General features: G+C 42.5%; 3 protein-coding genes across 4 annotated transcripts in view; all 3 read left to right on the top strand.

Annotated features, from left to right (window-relative positions):
• LOC109521072 (ubiquitin-conjugating enzyme E2 E2) overlaps positions 1 to 4,861 on the top strand; it is a 32,804-nt gene extending 27,943 nt beyond the window's left edge. The window contains exons 5-6 of the mRNA XM_019878704.1: positions 2,728 to 2,875; positions 3,539 to 4,861. Coding sequence (XP_019734263.1) covers positions 2,728 to 2,875; positions 3,539 to 3,636 — 246 coding nt within the window. The 3' untranslated portion in view covers positions 3,637 to 4,861. The remainder of the gene's footprint in view (positions 1 to 2,727; positions 2,876 to 3,538) is intronic.
• Positions 4,862 to 7,428: 2,567 nt separating this feature from the next.
• Positions 7,429 to 15,038, top strand: LOC109521073 (ubiquitin-conjugating enzyme E2 E1). Of its 2 annotated transcripts, none has more exons than XM_019878706.1 (6): positions 7,429 to 7,631; positions 9,246 to 9,429; positions 10,354 to 10,404; positions 11,234 to 11,366; positions 14,054 to 14,249; positions 14,288 to 14,554. In XM_019878706.1, exons 2-5 carry the CDS (start codon positions 9,275 to 9,277, stop codon positions 14,240 to 14,242), a joined length of 528 nt encoding a protein of 175 aa, XP_019734265.1. In that variant the 5' UTR covers positions 7,429 to 7,631; positions 9,246 to 9,274; the 3' UTR covers positions 14,243 to 14,249; positions 14,288 to 14,554. The 2 variants fall into 2 exon arrangements, with proteins under 2 accessions (XP_019734265.1, XP_019734264.1); XM_019878705.1 differs by lacking the exon at positions 14,288 to 14,554 and adding an exon at positions 14,745 to 15,038 and having other exon boundaries at positions 7,435 to 7,631; positions 14,054 to 14,201.
• Positions 15,039 to 18,225: 3,187 nt separating this feature from the next.
• nr1d2a (nuclear receptor subfamily 1, group D, member 2a) lies at positions 18,226 to 26,246 on the top strand. Its single transcript, XM_019878654.1, has 8 exons — positions 18,226 to 18,567; positions 20,891 to 21,139; positions 21,215 to 21,303; positions 21,880 to 22,024; positions 22,573 to 23,228; positions 24,311 to 24,496; positions 24,579 to 24,789; positions 25,355 to 26,246. Exons 1-8 carry the CDS (start codon positions 18,537 to 18,539, stop codon positions 25,552 to 25,554), a joined length of 1,767 nt encoding a protein of 588 aa, XP_019734213.1. The 5' UTR covers positions 18,226 to 18,536; the 3' UTR covers positions 25,555 to 26,246.
• Positions 26,247 to 27,285: the final 1,039 nt, after the last annotated feature.

Below are 27,285 nucleotides of genomic sequence, written 5' to 3'. Positions count from 1 at the left end.
CCCCCCCGCCCACCTCGCCCGCCTCCCGTGCTGTGTTGTGCAGCCAAAGACCACTTTTCTCACACATCGGCCTCCTCTGCGGCCCACAGCTGCTCAATACTCCGTGGCAGTGTGAATTCTTCAGACAAGTGAACGCTGATTTGAAAGGTGGTGGTTGATAACTTACTCACTGCCACGATCTACAGTATCAGTCAAAAGTATTCAATCAAAATGTTTTATAATTTAAATTCTTCAAAATAAGCACCTTTTGGCAAGGTCCAGCTTTGCACATGTTGGTATTTTCTCAGTCAACTTGATGATGTGGATGATACTTTCTGACCTGGAATGACGCTCCTTTCACAGCTGCGCATGATCGAGAGTTAATAACTTGAATTTTTTTAACGTAATGTGTTTGAGATCATTTGAATTTGAGGGTGTTTCCAAACTTTTTCACTGGTACAGTATATAGTCGTCAAAGTCAGTTTTTTTCCAACGGGTAGGCGTGGAAGAGCTTATCTGCGAAATTCTAGTTTGCAAACCACCACAGGTGCAACAATTAATCACTTCTCAAAATAATGGACAACTATTTCGATAATTCATTCATCGTTTCGAGACCTTGTTCAACTTGAAATTTTTCAAATTCTCGGAATGTCAGCCTCTCAACAGTAAATATTGCCAAGATTTTTGTCGCCCTTTATGACAGTTCCATCAAAGATGTGCAAACATCTATTTTTGCTTTGGGAAATTAATATTGTTGCCTATTTTGTCACATGTTAAGGGCCGAACTGGTAGCTGAATTATAATCAATTTGTGGGTTTTTTGTGGATTTTTTTCCCCTGCGCTGTCAATTTGGAATATCCTTTTTTTCAAAGGGATAGAAATTAATCTTCAATTAATTGAAATAATAATCACCAAATCAATTCATTAAAATATAATTGTTGTCAGAGACCCATAAACCATTGCAATAACTAAGAAATCCCTGAAGATGGGGGCATTGCATCACTTTGGATTTGAAATAAGCACAGCTTTTGAGTTAAAGACATAGATTAGGCGGTGAAATTTAACTTGCCACATCAGTTATCAAGGAGAGAAATACCATACAATCATCACAATTACTACGTTGTACACGAATATCACCGGGCATCCTGTGGACTATATTTTTTATTTCAGTTTCCTATGCACCGTATTTTTTTTTCCTGTGGTTTATTTTTAGTGGTTGGATGTTCATTTGTTTCTGTGCAAGGTGGTAGTCATCATTCATACCCAGCAAGAGCAGCTGTCATATTAGTCAAAAGGCATTACGTTAACGTGCATAGCCAAAGCGTGTCGTGGACGTTTTCCTTTGGACTCTGGATAATTTCTTACGATTGTGTTTATTTCTACAGTCAGTTTTGTGAGCCTGCAAACCTCATGCAGTGTATAACGTCCTTAAGGAAGGTGGGGGGGTTATTTCTAACGTCCTGTCTTGTGGGATTTTGGAGAATGCCAAGGCCTATTAGAGAGTTCTTCGATGTGTGTGGGGAGAGGAGAAAGGGGGGGGCCTCTGGTGCAAGGTCAGAAGGACCAGATGTTAGTGGTAGGAGAATTAAGGCAAAACACTGGACTGTTTGTCAGATCCAAACGGATGTCCAGACCCCTTAAGATATTTTTGGAAGGGGGGTGTGGGGATCAGTTAAGTGACTTCTACCAATCTATTTACACTGTGGTGTCACACAGTGAGACAAATGTCCCATGTAAATTGCCTGTGCCTTTCACACAGAACCCAGCAAAGTACCGGTAAGTCTTGGGTCCTGATGTTACATCCAGCAGGGGCAGGATCAGCTTTCTACTCTTTCCTTTCACACAGCCACTGTCCTCTCTCTGGTATTCTGCAGTCAACTTTGAAACGATGGCTGCAAATGATGAATCAAATAACTCAAAATAATTCAAATCCTAAAAAAGGTCAAACCAGAATATCTGCCTCAAAGCTTCGCCGCCGTCATTTTTCCACTCAGACTAATGTTGCTGCAGTGTTGAAGCAAGCTGCCGCGATGGCTGAGAGCCAGGAGCTAAGAGCCCATAAAAGACAATGAATGTCCAAAGTTTCAAATCATTTCACACTTCAGGAAGATCGAGTGCAATGCGGACCACGACGGCACTTGTATGATCGCCACCGCAGGGTAGTGTTGTTCACTATTTAATACAGCCCACCATCGCTAGTTAAAACACAAGATGTCAGGGGTCGACACAATCGCCGGGCATGCTTTCACTCCCTTTATTGAAGAAATTATAAACACAGTATAAGCACATTTATACAGAAGCTTCTGATGGCCACAACTCATACTGACTCTACACCCGCATTCACCAACACCCACATCACCCACCAGGCCAGGCTGTGGTTTTAATGCAATACTCAAATACTCAGATACTACAGTAGAATGTTTATATGATGGTGTCAAGTGGCCAAAAATAACACCTGCACCTCATATGCACGTTAGTGTATTGTGTCGAATAATGCAAAATCATTTTTATCCAATGAATCAATGGGATAATCGATCGAATATCAATAGCTGCAGCCTATTTGAAGCACCCACATTCTGTGTCTATACCCCTTCACATGAAACAAACATGGGGCAAAAGCCTCCTTTTGATCAGCAGCCTGATGGACAATGTGTCACGGGTTCATTTTAAACTATCCCTTTCACAGTGCACCCAGCAAATCCAGGACAATGCCTTGTGTAAGTCTTGCTAAGATGTTGTGTGTTGTAGGTGACTTTCCGCACTCGGATCTACCACTGCAACATCAACAGTCAGGGCGTGATCTGTCTGGACATCCTGAAGGATAATTGGAGCCCCGCCCTCACCATCTCCAAGGTGCTGCTGTCCATCTGCTCCCTGCTCACAGACTGTAACCCAGGTAACACCAAAACACGATGTTTATGATGCAAAGTGAACACAAGTGGACGATCAGGAAAAGAAATTACAGGTGCAACTTTTTGCAGCACACTATCGACTGTTGCACTGCTAACAGAAAAGCTACAACCCAGCATTGAGTTTTCACCTTCAGGGTACTGGGATTGTATTATTTTTGTGTTGACCCACTGGTGTGATTTTCAAGGAAGAAGTATGTTGAGTCAGTTGGTTTGGTCTCGCCTTTGCTTGAACGCCCAGAAAGGGATTTTGTGTGTGTGTGTGCGTGCGTGCGTGCATGCATGCATGCGTGCGTGAAAGCTTGACCAATCGCAGCTCACCTGTTTTCTGGTTTTGGTCATGTGACATTCGCAGGCTGAGCCCTGAGGCACTGTGATGTCATTTTCAGTCGACAGCAAGTGTCAAATTGGCCGCCACCTGCTGCTTCATTCATATTCCACAGACCCAATATGAGTCCAAATAGTACTTTGTTTGGAATATTAGGGCCGTATAGAACATATTACTGTAAAGAAGACTTGACTTTGCCTTTAAATATCAGCAACGCAGTGGTTGTTTGTTCTAGTTCTGAAGGTTATTTCATGTGAAATGCTGCTTTCCCCCACCCGCTACTCATTGCCTTTAATGATATGGTGTCCCACTTTTTCTTTAGCCGACCCCCTGGTGGGAAGCATCGCCACACAGTACCTGACCAACAGAACCGAGCATGACAGGATAGCCAAGCAGTGGACCAAGAGATATGCCACATAGACATGCACACACATGCACACACACACACACACACATACACACACACATTTGAGCCGCGCTCTTCCGCCTCCTCGACCTCCTCCTCCTCCTCTTCCTCCTCACTCTACCACTCTACCTCTTTCTCCCCTTGGTCCGTCAAAGCACACTCACTAAGTGCATCGCTGTACCCGACCCTTCTCTTCTTCCTCCTCCCCAAACATTTTATGTGTTTCAAAAAATTAAAAACACACAAAAAAAAAAGAATATTAAACACACAAATCCTCCTTTTTGTTCCTTGTTGACTTGAAAGCTTCTTTTTTATACAAAGAGTAGTAGATTGGGGGATTTTTATTTTCCAATATGTGAATGTTGGAACTTGGAAGTATTGCATTGGAAATACAAGACACAAACATGCCGTTATAAGCAGGGGTGCACAGAAGCGGTGGCCAGGTGCAGATGCGCACCGAAAATGTTACGTACACCAGATTTAAGTGATTCAGGTTGCTGCGCGTTGGTGTAGCCACACTTTTGCATGTTTTTGTTTTTATTTTGGGGGAGGGGGGGGGGAGAAGGACTCATAGCATTGTGTTGTTTGCAAATGATTCGTTCAAAACAACAACTCTTTTGAGTTGAACTGATTCGTTCCTTTCTCTGTTCAGTTAAGTTCAGCCGCAGGGCGGCAACACAGACTGAGCGATGCGGTAGGGTTGCTTTGTGGGCATCGCGGTCTCACTGCGCTATTACAGTCTGTCAAAATATCTTTGTGAAACCAGTTTGTGATGCAAAATAGATTGGGGACTATCTTGAATGACACCCTGTGTAAGACCCCTCATGGATTTCCTTTTCATTTACCCTCTCTGACGCTTACATTTTTTTTTTTAATAGCACACAAACTTTACAGTTAGAATATATGGGTAAAACAATCACACCGACGGCAAAAATGACATGGTGAACAAAGGCAATTGACTGATCTGAAAAGGTAGCCAGCAGCAGCTGCTATCTTGCCCAACCAGTGTCAGCAAACTTACCTTCAAAATTGCAGCGGTACGAAGAGCCAAGAAACTTGAAAGAAATATTCATCCACAGTGACAGGAAGAGTGACATCAATTCTGCATTGCCTCGCCACCAGCCATGCCACCTTGTGCCATCACACATTTCGCACATGCCAGAAAGCGCCAGGGACTGTAAGTTTTATGTTTATCCAGTGAAATCTGTGGGTGGGTTAAAAAAAAAAAAAAGAAAGAAAGAGCACCAAGTAACAACCGCTGGTGCTCCTTTGAGAACCAGACCAAAATAATGTGCACCCCTGATTATTGGCATCATATTCGTTGTCGTCCCAATACACATGCACACACACACACACACACACACACACACACACAAACAATTACATCACTCTCATTTTCTATTTGCCATTTTGAAGACAATGTGCGCTTTTTACTTTCTCTTCTTTTTTTGTTGTTGTATTGGTCTGGACGTGCATGGAACAGGAGCCTTCATGCTTTTTACCCTCCTCCGCTTTTTCTTTGTACTGTATGTAGTTTTTCAAAGACTTTTTTTTTCAGGCAGACCACCCGACAGAAAAATAACCATTGTGTATGTGCGTGCGTGCGTGCGCGTATGTGTGTGTGTGTGTGTGTGTGTGTGTGTGTGTGTGTGTGTGTGTGTGGAGGTCTGCCTGAGAAAAGAGGGCAGGACTTGTATATTTGACTGGCTACCCGCGCCGCTGCTGTTGTGCACTTGTATTACTGAAAACACCCAATAAAAACACACTGTGGTTGGCTTGTGAGAAAACAACTCTGCTCGCACTCTCTTTTATCTCCCATTTTTTTGCCCCATTTCCTGTTGTTTCAGCATTTCTCATGAGTGCAGAAAAAGCAAGTGTTTTTTTGTCTTTTGGCAGGTAAGACTTTCTTGTCATTTCTGTCTAGAAAGGGAACCAAAACGAAAATTAATGTTCTCTGCTTTATCCTGGACAGTGTGTCCATTGTGCTTCCTTGCTTTTGAACCATTTTAGGTGTGTCAATGCAAATTTTTTTTGGTTGACTCACAATATGTGCAAATAAACTGAAAATTCAAAGCTATAAAAAATAATAATGGATGTTTTATACCCATGATAAAAATGGCAGTGGAATCTCTAAATGTGTTTTTTCCCCCACCCCAAAGGAAATGGTGACCCTTTGTTAATTTAACATGCTACAACACAGTTGCCAAATCTGGCCCGCCACATCATTTTATGTGGCCCGCAAAGCAAATTAAGCATGTTAACTTCCACGATGCTTGCTAAAATTTCAAATCCATAAACTTGCAAACATAGTCTGGCCCAACATTCAATTGGGGCCATTTTTAGCACCAGTTTCAAGCACCAAAACTAGAGCCAATTTTAGTGGTGGAAAAAGAAAGGACTGGCGCTAAACTGGACACTGGCCCGCAACTAGCATTAGCATAAATGTGGTGAAAAAGGGCCATCAGAGATGCTGCAACAGTGCAGGCAAGCCAGGCAATCTCTTTGGGCCCCAAATTGCAGAAACAATAGGTCAGGAGTCCCCCACATTGGGCCCATGACTAGCTGTTGCTGACTGGTGGATACTCGCAGGCACGAAGAAACATCTGAAATTGGTCCATATCAATGGCAAATGGAATACCCCGAAGACTGCGATGACATGTTGGGATTGGCCAATCTCCCCTTGGACCATAATCTCTCATGACAGGATTATATGTATATTATTTGTATAAACGCTGCTGCTGACAACTGCTTCACATCTGTGTTGCGTTGAGTAGACGCAAACAATTGTGGTGAAGTGCTGAAGAGATACAGCACTGCCCTTTTGTTCTCGTCCTACAAATCACTGCCATTGACCACCGCTAGAGGTCCTCAAATAGCAAAAAGCGTCCCATCCAAAACGAAAACCTCCCCTCCAGAAACATAGCTGCAGGTTACGTGGTAAGTGTGTGCTCGTGAGTCAACAACTCTAGTCCGGTTAACAATGTTGTCATGCTTCACATAACTATACAAACACCAACTAAAGCCATTCCGTGCAAGTTATTTTAATGATTTACTGCTACATACGTTTAAAGTTGCATATCATTTTAATAACGTTGAAATCAATTGCGTAATTTTTAAATAAAACATTTTACGAATTCTTCATTTTGAAAACTTCAAACCAAAAACAATAACATTTGGGGGGGAAAAAAGAAAGTACGATTCCTTTGTCGAAATGTCTTTGGTCATAATTTCCAAAGGGATAAATTGAAGATTTCAATTCTTCCCCCAATCAGTTAAGTACATGTACAAAAAAAAAGAAATTGTTGTTCCCTCAGAAATCATTGTCCATTGGACACAATGAAATGTCACGCGAATCAATTAATTGTGTGAGTGTTCATCCCAGAGACGTCATATGTATTGTTCTATACAATCTTGTTAATCATTCACAATACAACCTTAAAAACAGAAAATTTGACCGAATAAATTGAAATTGCAGTCCCCTCAGGACCAAAGAAATGTCGCTCTAAAGACACCATTTGAAAAATCCTCTAGAATCTCACGACCGAAATAGTCTGTTGTGCATTCCATACTTTGCAATAAAAAAACTGATAGTTTATACAAGTTGCCGATTTTGAAATCCGCTTGAGCAAATCTCAGCAATCCCTGGTGCTGTTGTGACGCCATGACGTCATTGTTTATCCAGCACATTTTAAAAAATCTTGGGTGTTGAAAAAAACGTTTACTGTCGGATATCCATCAAAGGCACTTCTCGCGACTCCGCTTGACTTTTTTTGTGTGGCTGTGTGTGTGCACGCGCGGTTCCGCGTGTGAGAGAGCGAGTGGGGAAGGCGTCGAGAAAGACGTTGACGTTGCGGTTGCGGCGTTTCCTCATCTCCACATCACCTCCACCAGCAGGCACCGGCGCAGTCCAGCCCACTGCGGCCGAGGAGAGCTACTTCCGTTCCGCAGAGGGCGACAAGGCAGCAGCCAGCCAGCCAGCCGGCGGAGGTCCAGACACAAAAGAGACTGGGTGAGTGCGGATCCGGGTGATCGAGCCCGGCATGGCGAAGCAGCTAACGCAACATTTGCCTGATGACTTTAAAAGCTTGATGGACTACTACGCCTCCATTGTTGTTGACTAATTGTTGTGACCGCCGAGCAGTGTTAAAAAAAAAAAAAACCGAGACAAAACATAATAGACTGTAGTGGAAAAACGGCCGCGGCTATGAGCTGACATAGAGTCGTGTCTCTAACGCTTTAGACTGTATGGTTTGTCTCGAAACGTTCCTTTTTCTTTTAAACTTATCCACTCGTGCTTTTGGATACCTTCAAACGTGTTTAACGCGTAAGTTAGGTCCTAGTTTAAAGGTCCGTCGCAGCCACGCCGTTCCAGGAAGTAGTCATGGCCTTAGTCGGGCCTGATGAATAGCTGTTGCCCCGACAGCGGTTTTTATGACACACTTTTTTGTTTGTTTTTGCTTCATTCCGACAACATATATCCTACGCACCACGCACTGGGAATCCAGTTTAATAACCGGCAGCGTCTTAACACCAAAAGAAATTGTGTGAAATGAAATGGAAGCACTGTTAGCACGAAGGCTAACGGTGATGCTAACGTTGAAAAAAAAGTCTTGACTCCTCTATCGCCATCAAGCTAATTCAACTATCACAACAGTCGATATTATTTGCATTTTGACAAAGAAGTGAGGATAACAAATACACTTGTTGGGCCTGTTCATCGTGCCTGCGAGGTTAGTGATGTAATTGCACTTAAAAGAGCCGCATGCTAACACCTACAGCACCCCAAAAAATAACATTGAGTGCCGACCCAATGGAGACCGATTGGACAAGACTGCACTCGACAGTGCATCGCTATGTAGCATGTATGTTAAAATAACAGAAATTGCAGTTCCCTCAAAAATATCAGTTGAGCACTGTTCATGCCGAAGAAGTCGGACATTCTCTTTAGAATCTGTTGAGACTGACCACCGCTGCAGTCAAAATAAATATGGAAATTGCAATTCCTTCACAGAATTTGAGCAAAAGAAATCAATTTTGTGATCTCAAATGGCAATTGCGTGAAGCTGTGACCAAAGAAATCCTTTGAGGACCGTTAATCCAAGAAAGTCTGACGTTTTTTTCTTTCCAAAGTGTTGAGCACTCACGACGCTACAATAATAAATAAATAAATTACGATTCCCTCTGCGCAGTTATCACCAAGGAAATGTTAACCAATAAATAAATTGAGCTGCTCGTCCATTCTTCATGGACATTTTCTTTCCTCCACAACTATTTTCAAAATAATTCCATCAGAAATTATGACTAGATCAATATTGACAGAATTAAATCGTTTGAGGAATGTTCATATCAAGAATCAGACATTTTCTTTACTGTTTGTTGACCATTGTCATCACGACAATTAAAAAAATTAAAAAAAACAAATCCCTCACAAATGATGACCCCAGATAACAATTGAGGAACTTGATTCTGAATGCTGCTCCTGAAGTGCCTACTATAAATAGAAGATATCACAGTGCACATGTACTGTGCACTGGAAAATGCATAGTATTAAACAATATTATGTATTTATGATGCATTTCATTCCCAAAAAAATATTTTAACACAGGTGATTTGTGTTGTCCAGGTCCGGGTTCTTCTCCAATCCAAACCGGAATGTCGGATGAGGATTCTCGTGCCAGCACCAGCTCTTCGTCATCGCCGCCGTCGTCCAGCCAGAGCAGACAGAAGGACACATCTTGCAAGAAGAAGCGTGAGAGCAAAGCCAGCATGAGCAAGACCTCCAAGCTGCTTTCCACCAGTGCCAAGAGGTCACATCATCACTATTATTTCATGTCAATATGTTCATTTTTAAAGTCCCTGTAAAGTGAAAATAAATATTTTCTAAACGTGACACCCCACAGACAAATGTTGACCCTGCAAACTGTAATTGGTTCAGAAAAACCTCCAAGCACAGGCTTTAAAAATCATAAAACATCAAGCTGGAACGCTGTGGATGTGTCCGTTGAATGCGTTGAAACCACACCCCTGTCAACAGTCAATCAAATCTTTCGTCTCACTGCACATAAATGCATGTTTGATCTGCAAAAATATATCGACTTAAAGCCTTCAATGGGTACAGGGCTCTGGTTATCAAAGGACTTGTCCACGCTGAGACAATGAGGTGTTCAGAAAAGTGATACGCAAGCACCAATCCCTTGGCCATACACTGCTGTCCTGTCGGGATTTATAACCATCTCTCTTTTCCGGCTTCTCTCGGCCATGTACATGCGCTTGTGGCTGACAACAGGGCACATTAAAGATTCTCAAGCCATTCTCTGACTAAAAGGAAATTAGGCAAGGCGCTTTATAGTGGCTACATCAAAGCGTAAGGGGAGACTTCAGTCACTTCACCCCAACCTCCTTGTGGCTTTTCACCTTGAAGAGAGGGCACTCATGGGCAACAATGAGTGCACGTCAGTGGTCTATCCGAATGGAAGACACATTTTTGGGGGTTTAGACATAACTAGGCACTACATGTTGCGCCTGAGCAGATAACCTCTGTCAAAATTCTGTATCGCCACAACTGAGTTTGAGGAATTTGAAACTGAAGTCACCTTGAAGTAAAATTTGAACCAAGCATAGCATTTAGCCACTGAAGCTCATTTCCATTTCCAGACTATGAAATCTGTTTGTGCTTGCTAGTAATGCTTTTTTTTGTAATTGATTTATTTTACGTGAATGTCTTTGTGTAGGATTCAGAAAGAGCTGGCTGACATCACACTGGACCCGCCACCAAACTGCAGGTCAGTGACAGGCAGCTCTTTGATGCCTTTACACTTGATCTTGAAGGTCTCAAGCATGCTGGTAGGGGTCTCTGAGTACACTCTCTGGGCCAAAAATCATTTGGTAATTTTAAGTTTAAAGTATGAAACATTTTGTTACTCTTCACGTTAGACAAAAAAAATGTATTCTTCAATACCTATCAACATTGCCCGAATGTGGTTTTCTGCTTGAACTAATTCATGACACAAAACAGTTGAACACCATGAACATTCATTCATATTTGGCAAATACATCGTCATTATTAATAAGTCACTGCGACTTCTGAAAGTAAAGTTTTATGATAACATTTTCATTTTAATCAAACACTAGCCAATTTCCGCCCGGAATTTTTTACTGAGTTAATGTAACAGTCCTGAAGGCGTCTGATGATGTATCCAACGTTATTATTAAAAAGTATCGATCTACAATTCTTTAAAAAAATCTTTTTTTATTGACCCAGTAAACTTTTCCCAAATCCAGTCATTATTTTAACTAATAAACCCAAATATAACAATGTATTCAAAATTGGTAATTGGAGTATATATATGTCCACCCTAATTAAAAAGTAGCAGGTTTTGGCACTGTATTTCTTTAAACTAATTAATATAGCCCCAAATTGTCTCACATTTAGCAAGGTCTGTCTTTTTTTCTTTTTTTTTTTTGTCAGTAAAACATGTAGTGATGTGACTGTGGTATTGTTGCTGTTGCATTTGCCTGCTTGGCGGATGTTTTCACCCCGAGTGTTGTCAGGATGCGGTTTCATGCGACACTCTCACTTGTCTCACCTGATTGTTTTGTGTGTGCGCGCAGCGCCGGCCCCAAAGGAGACAACATCTATGAGTGGAGGTCCACCATCTTGGGACCGCCAGGCTCCGTGTATGAGGGGGGCGTCTTCTTCCTGGACATTGCCTTCACGCCCGACTACCCTTTCAAGCCACCCAAGGTACATTATCTGCAGCGAGGCGCTGTCTATGGCGGAGGATGCGTTCCGGACCCATTCGGTGAAAACCCACCATATTGGGACCCAAAACATTTTTTTTAATTTCCGACATGCTTGAAATGCAATTATACTTTGATGTTGTGAACTCTCTTTAACGTGGCATCTCGACTTCCGAGTGACCTGACATATTTTAGAGTTTAATAGGATCTTATAACACTTTTCTCGAGATTTAATGACGATATGATTTCAGGATGATCAGATGATCATGAGATATGGGTGTCTTAAATTAAGCTTGCTCACACAATAAATTACACTCCAAGTCAAGGCATCCCCGTGTTGCTTGGCGCCCCTCCATCTCTTTTTGGGAGACTTGTCGAATGACATCGCTTTGTGCAAGTGAAAAGAAGACTCGCAGTGTGTTTGCCTCAATCTGTTTCACTCCAAGTGGAGGTTTACTGCAACACTGGCACATACAGCAAAAATAATTTAAACATTGCATATTTAAGTAGAAAAATGTTATCGTCATATGGTGAGTGAGGTGTGTTCGCATTAAACATCCAGCCAGCTTTACACGTGTGAATGATTGAGACACTATTAAGGGTTCCAATGGGACTCATTCACCTTGGTTGCAATCATTTATTCTTAATCCTGCTGCCTAATTAGTACGACTGAAGGACAAGAAAAAAAGTCCTTATGTGGTGAACTACAAAAATAGGCCATTGATAAAGACGCTCACAGAATACCTCGTACAAGCATCTTGACACTACAAAAAGGCACTTTTCACATATACCTACAAAACCTCAGAAGCGCTATGAATAAAACATACAGCACAAGTCGCTATTTTCAAATAACACTTAATTTCACTGAGCCCCAGGGATGAAATACTCAATATAAAAGCAGTCAGACGCAGTCTGATACGTCTCTACAGTGCTGCAACACTCTATCAAAGTTGGTTGTTTGCGCCCCGACGATGGTGACCAGTTTTGAAGATTTTTTTTTTTCTTCGAAATACAGGCAAGTCCTAGAATTGTTGTGGCACAGCATGTTGAGCTCTGCTGAAGTGTACTTGGAGATGCAGTGTAATGAGCAGATCTCCAACTAAACAAAACCTTTTTAATGTTTTATTGTTTAGTGGTTTTTAATGTTTAAATGTGTACAGTCTGTGGGAGGGATACAGCTTTTCCTAAATATATTTTTTGGATGGTCTTTTTCTTCCATTTTCACCTGCGTGTCCAGAACGTATCCCCGAATGAATTTGAATGTGACATGACATATTAATGAGCAAGCAAAGCTTTGCTGTGAATACACCAGATTTAGCCCAATGCTAATGTGATTAGCAGCCCGGTGCGTCATCCACTTAAACACCTCCCTCAAATAGATACCTCAGCTCCCCCATCAGGAGGAGGAAAAAAAGTAAACAAGCAGTCAGTGTTACGCTATTGTTTACAAGTAGACATGACATGCTGAGCAGATTTAAACTCTGTTGCTAACAGGAACAGCGGCACCAACCGAGGTCTCGTGTATAAATTGTGGAGACCGTCTCCATTCCAGTAGGCACACGTGGTCGTGTTTTTGAGAGGGGCTAAAATGGATTAATGGTGTTTCTATTCATAACAACAAAGAAAACTGATTGGATATGCAAGTAAATTGAGTTGCAAGCTTGGTCACAGAATGAATCAATTCAGCAAACAAAGGTGATGTGATGTTTTGTAATTTGTGATATTTGTCCAGCCCCTTTGGGAATGATATGTGTCTTGACTCCCATAACTGTTGGTAAAACGCACGCACACACACACACACACACACACACACACACACACACACACACACACACACACACACACACACACACACACACACACACACACACACACACGGGGCTGAACAGTGAGTGCACAGAGCACATAGCGGCCTCCAGAGGGCGTCTAAGCACCACGTAAAAGTGCACACTTTTGAATGGGCTGCCCTCAATCACAACATCAACAGCAGCTTTGACTGCATCATGTTTAGTACAGGCATATTATTAATATTTCGTTAGTTCACGTGTCACCAGCCAAAGTTCCCCCCTAAGGACCATATGAGAAGCCCGCGTGCCTGTTCTAAAAGTAGCTCACCGGGAATGGGGCATTGATTTTCTAGGAATGGTCTAGAAGTGATCATTTTAAAATGTAAACACGAGCAGAGATTTATTGAAATCAAGTGTTCCATATTGATCTCTTCCTTAAATATCGGGAGAAATCATTTCACATGATCATGTCGTCATAGGTGTATCTTGACTTTTAGCAATCGCATCTAATATTACACCATTTGAGGTAATTTGAACAAATGTGTGATTTCAAAAGTGTCTATCAAAGTGGTAGCGCTTTGCATTAATTAGTATCCAAGTCGTATTTGTCAGCTTCAAAAAAGTTGGTGACCACCTAATATTAGCCTAATAATATCATCGTCTAATTCAGTTTTAGCCTTTAAAAAAAACAACATTAATTGTACCTTGATCTGGATGGCTGAGAATCTACATGGACGTTAAAAAAAAATTGTATGTGGGCTTTGTTAATTGATTTTGTGAAGGCAAGTTAATAATGAAATAGGCAATTGTGCTTTTAGGTAAACGAATTTACATGACAATAAAAAGTGCACATTTTTGGCATTGTATTGAAGTGTTGCTTGGCCATGCGTATTTGTTTGTTTAGGTGACGTTCCGCACTCGGATCTACCACTGCAACATTAACAGTCAAGGCGTGATCTGTTTGGACATCCTGAAGGATAATTGGAGCCCCGCCCTCACCATCTCCAAGGTGCTGCTGTCCATCTGCTCCCTGCTCACAGACTGTAACCCAGGTAAGACATGCCTACTGTTTAAAATTTCTATTACGATGTGACCAAGTTGACACACACACACACACACACACACACACACACACACACACACACACACACACACGGGGACCTACCATCGTCACTGTTTTTAGAAAGCCCTGGAAGCTTGGTTTGGCGTAGCAACAGGAATTTGGTAGGCATGTGTTGACCCACAAAAAAGGCTCAAGAATTTATGCCTGAAGAGACATGGGAATCAACCGTTTTACGGCAATTTGCACACTTCCAGGGATCCTTCCAATAGTTTGAAACGAGTCATCTGACTTGGGAACATGACCCATAATTCAGTCGGCCATTTTGATTTGTCATTCGAGAGATCCTTTCCCACCATTTTCAGAGGTCCTTCAAAGATGAACTTGACTTCGGGATTTTGTCAGATTGCTAGCACATTCGACCCACATACACTAGACAGATATTGCGCAATTGTAACAAAAAGTTGAGTTTTAGTTAAGTCTGATGAATAACCATAAAAGCAAATCAGTCTAATGAAGTCAACTTTGCCTGCAGCCGACCCTCTGGTGGGAAGCATCGCCACCCAGTACACAACTAACAGAGCCGAACATGATCGAACAGCCAAACAGTGGACCAAGCGATACGCCACTTGAACCTGCAGGTGGCGGCAGTGGGTTTAGGAGGAGAGGAGGAGGAAGTCCAAGGAGTGGTGGGGGCTCCTGGTCGTCTGTGTTGGGGGGGTTGGTTTTTATCTCAGATTTTTAGTACTTTATTGTCTGGTATATTTTTTTGCTTCCTGATTAAGTTATCTGCGCAAATATGGAAATAAAAGAACACAACAGAAAGGAAGTGGTGTCTGTGTCATTTTTAAAAAGTATTATTCCACTCATCCTGCTTCTGATCCGTATATTATTGGCGATTTCCATTTTCAAGCGGATATAGTAAAGCTAAATAAAGTGGCAAAATTGCCATATTTTCATACTTCATTTTTAGGATCAAAAATGCAAAACTAGCTTGGTTTCAATATTTAATTGGTCGGGTTACAGAAGTTTGCTTACATGCATCAGTCATACCACGTTAGATTGTTCGCCGCCACAGTCAGAACCAGGATCACGATCAGCCGTGCTCCGGCCTTCCTGTGTGGAGTTTGCATGTTCTCCCCGTGCCTGCGTTGGTTTTCTCCGGGTACTCCGATTTCCTCCCACATTCCAAAAACATGCATGGCAGGCTGGTTGAACACTCTAAATTGTTCCTAGGTTTGAGTATGAGCGCAGATGGTTGTTTGTCTCTGTGTGCCCTGCGATTGGCTGGCAACCGGTTCAGGGTGTCCCCCGCCTACTGCCCGAAGACAGCTGGGATAGGGTCCAGAATCCCCCCGCGACCCTTGTCAGTATGAAGCGAATCGGAAAATGGATGGATGAATAAAATAGTATGTCCAAGTCTGAAAACAAACAGTTCTAAAAGATTGAATGACAGTTTTCTATAAAAGTGAAATACAACTGAAATGCACTTGTGCAGTGCTTCCTTCGCGTATTACCAGTGGGAGCCTGCAGATTTGAGGAAGAAGTGACAATTTTCATCACTGCAGTTTTCATCCGCGTGCCTTGGTTTCAACTCATTCATATCCGCACGCAGCAACACACGTGCGTGGAGTAGACTTGGGTGAGCAGACAATGCCCTTTAATCACCGTAACTTAGTTACTTTTTTTTTCCCCCTTTCAAGCATTATGTAATAATAGCCCAGGAACTGTGCCTTTACAGTATGTCTCGATTGACTGGTTGTTTTGTGGCAGTTTAGAAGTTTGTTTGCTTTACTTGCCATGAATAAAATTGCAAACATGTTCATTTACAGGTTAACTGTAAAATCAAACAAAGTCCTGTGGCCCATTTTTCAGTTTGAGATTTTTGATCCGAGCCTAAAACTGATTCATCATTTATATGTGTGTGTTGGTGTAAAAAAACAAGTCACTGTTTTGTTTTATTTTCAATTGTCAAGTGAATATAGAAAGAGTCATACACGAGGTTAAGTACACGCACGTGCACTTTTGATATCTTATTAGTCCTCGCAGCAGCTAAAAACTTTCCACGTGCTAGCGTAAATTGACAGTGTCAGCGGGAACTGTTTATTGTTATTGTGCAGGTTAATGCTCTATCCCATCTTATCACACAACACCTACTTGAATGATTAATACCTGGAAATTTCTTTATAGCACCTTTCAAGAGACCCAACCTTAAAGTAGTAATTGGAAATATACTTTTGTTTTATGTGCCAGGCTTACAGTAAGCTTCTTGTTTGGAGTGATGTGCGAGTGAGAGTCTTACATTTTTTGTTCCCTTAGTGATGTTATATGATAGTATAGGTATCCCATTTCTTGACTTCGAGAGATTGAAATGAGGTGTAAAGGTAATAAGTGAATAAATTCATGCCGTTTTCAATGTGTTTCAAACATGTGGGAGGGATGTACTGTAACTCATATATGGTCTCTGTGTAGTGCAGATTATCAGCATGTGAATACATGAGCCTTTGGAGTATATATGGTATGTCCCAGTGTGAGTGCATTTCCCCCGCAGCACTGGTGTCACGTGCAAACACTGCGTGTCTGAGCTGTTGTGCGCACACAGTGTTCCCGGCGCATGCAGGAAACGTTCATTGGAAACCTCCATGGGGGAAAAAATGCCTCATTTAGTCCGTTGTTGGCTGCCACTGTTGTGTTTAAATATAGTTTTGTGTGGATGTGTGCGTGAGTGTGTGTGCACCAGTTTTTTTTTTTGTTTTTTTTTTTATGTACAAAACACTAAGCAAGGACACATTCCAGACCTGGAACATTTGGGTGTCTTAGCTTCCTGTCTCATACGCTTGTTTGTTCAAAATATGAATATTAAATGTAAACAAATGGTTTGCTATCAGGGCCAGTTCTGGACAGTTTTACCTGTTGTTGCAGGTGGTTCAATTGTTATAACCCCCCGACATGCACACACATGCATGTGCACGCACGCGCACACAAGCCCACAGGGGCACACATTTCTAAATCAAACTATTTTTTAACGATGTGTGCTTTTCAAATCTGCTCCTTCTTTTTGTTGTAACTCCAAACTTAAACCAACAAAAAGGATTCTTATTGAATTGAATACAACTTTATTGTAATTGGTTTCATATATATATATATATATATATATATATATATATGCTTTTCACTTGTTAAAAATTTAAAAATACTTTCCCATTTAAAAAAAAGTTTTCCGAAGTCAGTGAGTCAGTGCACACCTGCCACTTTAAATAATAGCAGTTGTGAATGGACAGGTAGTTTCTAAACACAGCCACACCCAAGAGGGTGTGCACACTTGTGCAGCTACATTATTGTAGTTATTTGTTTTTTCTTCCCTTCGTAAAGTTTTTTTAATTAAGTTTGACCGATTATAATTCATTTTGATGGTGGAAAAAGATTTGAAATGTTGAATTATTGTTTAAATCACAAAACCTGGCATCTGAGCAGGGGTGTGTCAACTTTTTATATCCATTGTGTGTGCATCTTTCTACAAATGACTCATCTTAATTTCCAAGCAGAAGATGACATTTTATTATGATGTAGCACAGTGAAATAACATTGAAACCTTCCAACGTGTGTTCCACCACTTTGGTTTGGTTAAAAAAGGAACGTTGTACTACTTCATTTTGGCTCAAACACAAGATTTCCAATCAGATACTTCTTTCTATTGCGTTTTTTGTTTACCATTTAGGGTCAGATCATGTTTATACATGTACAAATTATGAGCATTAAAAAAAGAGGTTGGGTGAGGCGACTGCTGCTGACACGAGCACGAACGTTTGCGCATGCCCGGTCTCAGGCCGCGTCACGCAGCACTTTCCGGCTGCAACGTGACCGCTGCTTCGATTACGTTACGTCACTTACGTCGACCAAGCTCCGCCCACGCCCGGTGCCCTGAAAGTGTGTCACTGGGTTAAAGTGGTCGCAGCAGGGCCGGCCGGCAAGGCGTGGCTGGGGAAGAGAGGCTGGAGCTTGGTCACATGGGCGGAGGGGGTCAGCGCATGAGCGGCGAACGGCGGCGGTGGAACATTCAGTTCTTGTCTCACAGCAAGCCGGAGGAGAAGGTGGAGGGGGGAGTTCCTGTCTCTGTGTCCCTCCTCTTGCTCTCATTTTTTCCAATCCTCCCTCAAGCTCTCCCTACCTCACATACACAAGCCGTGAGTCACTGGAGCGGACCTGGGGAACATACATGACCCGCTGAAGCGCAATCGTGTCCCGGTCATTTCTTCCCTCCGTTTCGGTCACCAGTTTCGCCTCAACTTTATTTTTGAGTTGATTTTTCGCTTTTTTCCTCGCTGACATGCCCGAAGACGTCGGACCAGCTAAACCCGGTAAGTAGCCGACACATTGACTGTAAAATGTCATGTAAATGTTGAAAAGTGCGAGTAAATTGTTCACCAGTTGCCCTTTTAAGTTCCACCTTGATCACTTTAAGTCCTAAATATGTGCGTTTTGTCGTACATTACGAGGGGGTAATTGCTGCTGTCTGCACAGCTCGAAGCTAAAAAAATGTGTCTTAAAGCCGTGGCGTTCAAAAAAAAGGTGAAAATGTTTCATCGGTGTTCCTCATCGTTGCATACTGATAAAAGTCGAGTTTATAATCGTATTGGCGTGACGACTGACACAAGAACCCTGTTCCACTTCTTCGACCGAAAAAGAACTGTTTTTAAAAGCCTTGATATTTGAAAGAGAGGTTTAAATTGTTTGCAGGTTTTCCACTGGGGGTTAAACGGTGGCAAAAGTGAACTATATCCGTGTTTTGGTGTTTAAATGTGGGTTAAGAGTGCCAGTACACGCTCGATTCATTCACTCACAGACACAACAATCCATTTCCTTCGGTCTAAAATGTCTTTTTAAAGCCATGACGTCTAAAAGAGGGCTTTAAAATCCTTAACGTGTTTAGTCGCAGATTGCACGTTGAGGAAAAAGTCGAGTGTAGCCGCGTTTTAGTGTCTAAATGTGGGTTAGAGTCTGTTGTTTCATTCACTTTCCACTTGACACAACAACCGTGTTCCACTTCCTCGGACGTGCTCACATGGACACGGCAGCCTAGCCATGTGCCTCTGTGTACACGCTTTTCTCTAAGCGATCTGTGATTGGCTGCTGATTAGTCGGTGGGCGTGTCATAGTGTACACTTGTACCGGCCAGGCCGCTCTCTCATTGGCTGCCGGCGAGCCGATGACGCGGCGCATTGCATAATCCAGCAGTGGACATCAGTGTGAGGTACACGTGAGTCCGGATGACCCACATTCTCGGCGGCTTGGCGGCAACCCACGGCCGGGACTCGCGCGACACGTGTGCGTGGGACCAGAAACACAGCAGTCACGGTGCACGTTAGGTAATCACTTACGTGGACGCCAACAAGAATGAAAAAACGCTCATTAGCACTTGATATGAAGCCCATCAAATTCTCCATGCTTACGAACGTTTGCCATTTGAAAGCTTAAATGTGCATTCTCTGCGCATTCTAAAATGGCTCCTGAGTGTTTTTTAAAGGGATTTCTTTTCATTCATTCATGGAATTCTCAACGAAAATCCAGAAAAAGAATAAAGTACTTTGTCATAAACGGTCATTTACAAACTTTGAATAAACGTTATCGAATAATATCTCAATTTTATGTCAAAATGTACACCAAAAAAAATATATATATACACCTCACAAAAGGTTGTTAAAACTGTTCTTTGAATCATCTTGTAACTGGGAATGTTACAAGCAATTCTTAAGCCCCGTCATCGCAAAAAATGTGAACGTTCAAAAATTAAAAGGGCATCTCTCAACCATGTCCAGGAAGAACTTTTTGGGTGTTATCAGTTGCCAAACTCGTTGTGGGGGTGGGGGTGCGCGTGTGTTATTTGACATCTCAAGCATTTTGTCTTGCTCCACTGCTTTGGTGACCTGGTCTGAGAGTACAGTCAGCTCCCAGCCAATGTATTCACATGCTTACATGCACATGGCCTCTTACGTAACACTTGTTATCCAACCAGCAGGCTGGAGGTGATAAAGCAGGTCGCCTGCGCGCATACACACACACACACACACACACACACACACACACACACACACACGCACACACACACACACACGAACATTGTAAAACCCAACCCATTCAGTCATCCAACCCTTTAAATTTAAAAGGTATGGGCAAGACAAGTTAATGAATGGATTACAACGGATGCCTGGTCATGGTGAAAAATGAGATTAGCAGCTATGTTTGACTTAACATCAGCAACCTGTTGCAGGTTTTAATAGAAACAATAATTTTTCAACCGCGGTAGAAAGTCAGAAATATGAGGTTGAAATTGAGCGCCAACCAAGAAAGGCATTTGATTGTGTCATAAAATTATGATTCTAAAGTTCAGAGCCATATAAAAACTGGTTACCCCAAAATTAACCACCCAGCTTAAAATAAATCATAATATAGCCTTCTGAAGTGTGTAGTATTTTTAAAAGAGCCCTACACATCATAAAAATTGATGACAAAATTAATTTAAAAATCTTCAAGAATACAAAAATCATAACTTAATCATCCTGCCACAAACAAATCCCCCTTAAAAGAATTGCCCTTAATTGAAATACCCAGTCACCAACACCCGTCATCTATATGATCCGACATGGTCCATTTGTTTGACATCTCCCCGTGTCCTCTCCTCAGGCGGTGTCATCGCCTACATCTCATCGGGCGCTGCCTCCAGCCCGGAGTCCTGCATGAGCACCAGCCCCAGCGGCGGCGTGGGAGGCGGCTTCCTCTCCACATCGCCCACCCCTCCTCGCCCCTCGCTACCCAGCAGGGCGGTGGGCATGGTGGTGGATATAGCGCCACCCAACAAGAGCGGACCCAGAGGGGGAAACGGAGTGGAGAAGGCGGGACGCTCATCCACCTCCGCCAAGAGCAGTATTACTAGTACGTGGACTCGTGTGAAATGTAGTCATTCATAATGTCACGTGGCTTTATAATAATGTCTTGTTTGCGTTCCAGAAATCAACGGCATGGTGCTGCTGTGCAAAGTGTGCGGAGATGTCGCCTCAGGCTTCCATTACGGTGTCCATGCGTGCGAAGGATGCAAGGTGAGACTCACAAATAAATAAATAAGACACCAATATTGAACACCGATTTAATAAAATCTGATTTGAACCATGTATTAATGTCCAAATGCACAGTTGGATAAAAAAAGGGGCATCTCTTAATCATGTCATTAAAAAGTTCTTAAATACTTTTGTGCCAAAAAAAAAATCTTGAATCGCATCATTAAAAAGTCATGAGTACAAATTTGTGCCATAGTTGTCAACAAAGAAAAAAATCAATACATTATCTTGGATATCATACAAAGAATTAGTCAAAATTCAAATGTAACCCTTGCAAAAAACAAAAAACAAAAACATCACTCAACACTGTCAATTAAAATTATGCCAAATGGAAAAAAAAAAAGTCATCCTTCAACATGTCGAAAAGAAATTTGGTCACAGAATTCACAGCCAGATAAAAAAAAAAGAATAAAAGCCTCTTTGAAACATCTCAAAATAATTCTGAGCCAAATTATCCAGATCAAAGAAAAAACACCCTTTGAATCAAGCAAATAAAGAAATGCTCCCATGAAAATATTGATGCCTAAAGTGACTTTGGGTGGTGGTGTGCTTGCGCAGGGGTTCTTCCGCAGGAGCATCCAGCAGAACATTCAGTATAAGAAGTGTCTCAAGATGGAGAACTGCACCATCATGAGGATCAACAGGAACCGATGCCAGCAGTGTCGCTTCAAGAAGTGCTTGGCCGTTGGCATGTCCAGAGATGGTTAGTAGTCGCCATTGCTACTCACTGTTACCCCCCAAAGAAAAATCTGTCAAGTCAATAGGTGAGTTTGTCAGTGAATAATCACGGACAAACGTTCAGAAAATGGATAGCGGTTCCTAAAAGTGGTCAGCGAAAGGGTGGGAGAACACTGTAGTAGCATATCTTGGCCACTAGATGGAGTCAAACATGAAAAATGTTCCCTGGGGGAAATAATTTAACACAAGAAGAAATTAATGAAATGGAAAATAAATATTTTCAGACACTGTTTTTTACATACCATCTTGAATTAATTAAAGTCTATGTTTAAGGTGCATAACCATGCCAAAGAGAGAAGATAACAACCAATTTTCCCTTTCATGGAAATATCAGTGATGTGGAAAAGCATGAGCAAAGTTTTCTGAAAAAGAAAAGAACATTTTCAGGTCTGGAAAGAAATGAAAAGACTATTGCAAAATCATCGGCGCATGTGGCCCGTGACATAATGAGTTTGCCACCCCTGTGACAGTCTCGAATTTGACGCTGATGTCATCATCACTGTGCATCCTCAGCTGTGCGATTCGGCCGCATCCCCAAGCGCGAGAAGCAGCGAATGCTTCTGGAGATGCAGAACGCCATGAATAACATGATGAGCAACAACAGCCAGCTGCACAGTATGCTGCACGGCCACCAGAGCCCACCGTTGCCCAATGACGCCAGATCCTCGCCATCGTCATCATCCTCCTCCTCCTCCTCTTCGTCGTCGTCCTCTTCGTTGTCATCGTCGTCTTCCTCGGAGTCGCCGTCCTGCTCCAACCCCTCGTCTCCGCAGTGCACCCTGCAGGACGCCGAGTCGGTGGTCTCCATGGACACCAACTCCAGCTCGTCCTCGTCCTGCGGCTCCGACAGCGGGGAGGACGACGTCGCCGTCGTCCGACAAACGGAGATGACGACGTCGCAGTCGTCTGCGGAAAGCAGCGGCGACGTCCGCGGGGAGACGACGCAGCAGAGCTGGAACTGCTGGAACAACAACGGCAACGACAATGACGTGGCCATGCCGGGATACCGGGACGTTCCGCACATGTACGCGCACTTTAACCATCACACGCCACCGCAGCAGCAGCAGCTCGGCGGCGCCCCCGCCTGTCCCATGGACACACTGCAGCAGCAGCAACAGCAGCAGCAACCGCAGCAGCAGCGGGCCTACGCCAACGGCAGAGCTCACCTGGTGAGTCCACTGACCGCTCTTCATTGTTATTCAGCAGCAGCACTATTGAATGTATAGTTTTTATTATGATCGTTATGCCAATTTTCAACAATTTCCTTCCACGTTTGTCCGCCACTTCAAACCATTCGATCTGGAAACTATTCAACTCAGTCAGGACTGTGTATGGAAGGATTTGTCACGTTTATAAACTTGCCACATTTTCACGAAGCAAGATATTTGATCGTGTGACATCCATCTTCCACATTTCCCGATACATAATATTCCCCTCATTCACGGCATCTTATGAACTGTTGTATTTTCCTCATTCCCCAAATTCCTGCTTTTTACAGAAGAATCATTCTAATTGGTCCAATTATCTCCTCAACTCTTCCAACCAGCCAATCGCAGGGCACACATAGACAAACAACCACCCGCGCTCACAATCACACCTGTTTTTGGAATGTGGAAGGACCCGCAGAAAACCCACGCAGGCACGGGGAGAACATGCAAGCTCGGCACACAGGAAGGCCGGAGGCGGAATCGAACGCCGCACCTTTGCACCGTGAGGCGGGCGTGCCGCCCTCATTCGAAACATGTTGGGGACTATTTTTCACATTCACCAAATTACTTTGTGATTCACTATTGCACATTCTTAATGATAACATCCCCAAACCGATGCAGACATTTTATCCGGCGAATTTTTCCTTCCACATTTCTCAACCACAATAATTGGAATGAATGGAGCCATTTTCTAAATTTCAACAATTTGTCCTTGCACAACGTATTCCACCATTTCAGATCATTGCATCTTGAGGACGTTGCTCTTCACATGCACACCAATGGACACGTGTTTCATTATTCCATATTTTCACTGTAACTGTCACTCTTAACTGTTTCTCATTCAGGACTATCGTCACAGGGCCTAAATTTCCACAAATCCCCCCCCCCCCCCCCCAAAATCTATATTTTACATGCTAGGGTTTGTCCTTCCACATTTCTCCGCCTCTTCTCACCATGTTACATCCAAGTCTCCCATTCTGTTTGTTTTATTTTTAACACACATTGCATGGGGTCGCTGTTAAATCCAGTTTCCTCCTTGTCAGGTATGTCCCATGAACACGTCCCCGTACGTTGACCCCAACAAGCCCAGCCAGGAGATCTGGGAGGAATTCTCCATGAGCTTCACACCCGCTGTGCGCGAGGTGGTGGAGTTTGCCAAGAGGATCCCGGGCTTCAAAGACCTCCTGGAGCACGACCAAGTGGGACTGCTCAAGGCCGGCACCTTCGAGGTAGGCCCGCGCCCCCCGACCTCATCGTCCTGAAAAACATCCGCGCGACAGCCCGAGTCACTCTGTGCATTTGCGGTGTCAGGTCTTGATGGTGCGCTTCGCCTCGCTCTTCAACATGGCCGAGCGCACGGTGACCTTCCTGAGCGGCAAGCACTACAGCCTGGACACGCTGCGGGCACTGGGCGCCGGAGAACTGCTGGCGTCCATGTGCGACTTCAGCGAGAAGCTTACCGCGCTCAGGCTTGACCGCGACGAGATGAGCCTCTTCACTGCCGTCGTCCTCGTCTCTGCTGGTAATGTCATGAAAAACAAATTAACAGTTGATGGCGGGGAAGGGAAGAAAAGCGAAACATGCTCAAAATACAACAAGGATGTTTTTCATTTTGAGAAGAAAGTCAAATAGGATTATCATAACCCTGACATTTATTTGGAGATGTTATTTTTGAATGTTGAATGTAAATATGACAGGATTAAAGTTAAGTACTAACCAAGCAACCAAACCCATAACATTACAAAAAAAAAAATCTGTTCATTTTTTTGTTTTTAAACACATTTTTCAAGAATTATGTCATTATTGAGAATTTTGGGGGCGTTTCAGGCAGGTAATCGTAACATGGCTGAGATACTCTTTTTTTTTAAGTAGTAAAAGTAATTTATTTCAAAGAAACACTTAAAATATTCAGATTTTTTTTCAGAAAAGAATTTTATAAGAATTTTGCGCCATAATTTAGTCACATGACATGAACTTGTATTTTATACAGCCGAGGCCCCATTTTGGCAGTCCAAAAAATTGGGGTTGTTGATCAGGTGACCGAATTTTCTTTTTTCTCTCTCTCCCTCCTGCGTGTGCGGTTGCAGATCGGTCAGGTCTGCAGGACCTGACAGCGGTGGAGGCCCTGCAGGACAAGCTGATTCGGGCCCTGCGCCAGCTCCTTATGCAGAACCACGGCGACGAGGCGGCCACCACCTTCACCAAACTGCTGCTCAAGCTACCCGAGCTGCGATCCCTCAACAACATGCACTCGGAGGAGCTGCTCTCTTTCAAGGTGCACCCCTGACGGACGAACCGGCGTGCCACGCCCACACCCGGACGGTCGGGGCGACCAATGGACTCTTAAAGACAAGAAGAAGTCGTACTGTATTCGTGGAGAGGATTGTTGCAAACCAACACAGAGGCACTTGAAAACTTGACCGGCGTTATGCAAATGATGCTCATTTTGTATTTGATTTGTTTCCTTTTGCAAGCCGTTTCGATGCATGTTGATAGCGACAAAAAGCTAATGTGACCAATGTGCTGCTAATGCTGATGCATGGCTAAACGTGCTTGTGGCCACTTCTCCTCTTCTCCGCTGACTGTGTGTGTGTGTTTAGTACTCTAGTGTTCTTGTTGTTGTTCTTATACCTTTTTTTTTCTTGAACACCCCCCGCCCCCAAGTCACCTCACCCCTTACGCGCATCGCCGCCTAAAGATTTCCAGACATTCACACAAGTTGGCCTGAGTCCACCGAAGCAAGGTGGCAACCAGCTTGAGGCCCAAACGTCATCATGCTTTTTCGGTTTTTATTGTTTAGTTTTGAACTTTCCACTTTTCTATGTATGATTTTCTTGTTTTTGTTTTACAATCAAATGTGCTTTCTGCACGGCACTGAACATGGAAAAGTGTCGTCCATTTTTGTTTCTTGTACTTGGCAACACTGTCAATTGTAAATATCTATACATAAAATATATATATATAAATATCTCTTGAACATAGACAAATATGTATAGTATAAATGAATAAATATGGGAGAAGAAGAAAATGAGAAGTCTGTGTGTGTTTTTATTTGTAGGAGACATGAGGCGCATCGATGTTTGACCACATTTCAATTCTCATAATACCTTTATACTACTGTATGGATTAAAAAAAAAATGGTGGCTTTCTTGAAAAATAGGACTATTCCAGAGCCACCCAAAAGAATCTAGTCATACATTTTGTCTCAAATCAAGGTTTTGTCTAAATTGGCCTTTAAAATTGTTTTTAACCTTTTTCTTTCTCAAAAATAAGACTATTCTCATGAAAAATAAATGCTCAAGAATAAGTCCATTTTCTCAAAAACACTAGAAGATTTCTTGGGATTTTTTTTTTTACAATAAAAATAATTCTCAGGCATGACTTGCAAATCATTGTGTGTGTGTATATACATATACATATATATATATACATGTTTATTTTTCATTCATTTTCAGATAAAATTATTTAAATTAAAATGAATTAACCCTTGAAATGTGTCAATCTGTGTGGAATGAATGTATGCATTACACAAGTTTCACTTGTTAATAGTTTTGCTTCAATCAATCTACTTTTTAGTGATATTCCAATTTTTTGACGGGCACCTAGTACACGAGTATATATTTGGGGGTCATTTGATCTTATTTTCTCTGAGAAAAGTTATGTTTGGTCGCTTTTTAAAACCTCAGCCATGAAAAAAAAAAACATTTACCTAGCAACATGAAATTTGGTTGACATGTCTATAATAAGTAGACCAACAAAAAAAAAATCATAAGAACCTTTGTCTAAAAGGGAACAGAAAGTCTGCTGTTTTGCTTTGAAGCAATTTTCAGCGGTCCCTCCAAGCACATCTATCATGAAGAGACCTACAAAAAAAAAGTCTCAAGAAGCTCTGCCCAAACACACAAAGGAAGTCTTGGGTCAATTCTTCAAAGACACATTTGTTCTGCAGATTTTGTACAATCGCTACTAAATTTGAAACAGGTATACCAGCAGACAATGGACAATGCTAAATTGCTAA

The sequence above is a fragment of the Hippocampus comes genome, unplaced genomic scaffold (assembly GCF_001891065.2).
Source record: "Hippocampus comes isolate QL1 unplaced genomic scaffold, H_comes_QL1_v1.1 scaffold315, whole genome shotgun sequence".
Classification (NCBI taxonomy): domain Eukaryota; kingdom Metazoa; phylum Chordata; class Actinopteri; order Syngnathiformes; family Syngnathidae; genus Hippocampus; species Hippocampus comes.
This window is presented reverse-complemented; position numbering and strand designations above follow the sequence as displayed.

What these genes read in the sequence shown, in the direction of transcription:
- LOC109521073 (XM_019878705.1), top strand. Translation starts at nt 9,275, where the DNA reads ATGTCGGATGAGGATTCTCGTGCCAGCACCAGCTCTTCGTCATCGCCG. An exon ending in CTTTCCACCAGTGCCAAGAG is followed by an intron (nt 9,430 to 10,353) that starts GTCACATCATCA and finishes GTCTTTGTGTAG; the next exon opens with GATTCAGAAAGAGCTGGCTG. An exon ending in GACCCGCCACCAAACTGCAG is followed by an intron (nt 10,405 to 11,233) that starts GTCAGTGACAGG and finishes GTGTGCGCGCAG; the next exon opens with CGCCGGCCCCAAAGGAGACA.
- nr1d2a (XM_019878654.1), top strand. Translation starts at nt 18,537, where the DNA reads ATGCCCGAAGACGTCGGACCAGCTAAACCCG. An exon ending in CGCCAAGAGCAGTATTACTA is followed by an intron (nt 21,140 to 21,214) that starts GTACGTGGACTC and finishes TTTGCGTTCCAG; the next exon opens with AAATCAACGGCATGGTGCTG. An exon ending in ATGCGTGCGAAGGATGCAAG is followed by an intron (nt 21,304 to 21,879) that starts GTGAGACTCACA and finishes GTGCTTGCGCAG; the next exon opens with GGGTTCTTCCGCAGGAGCAT.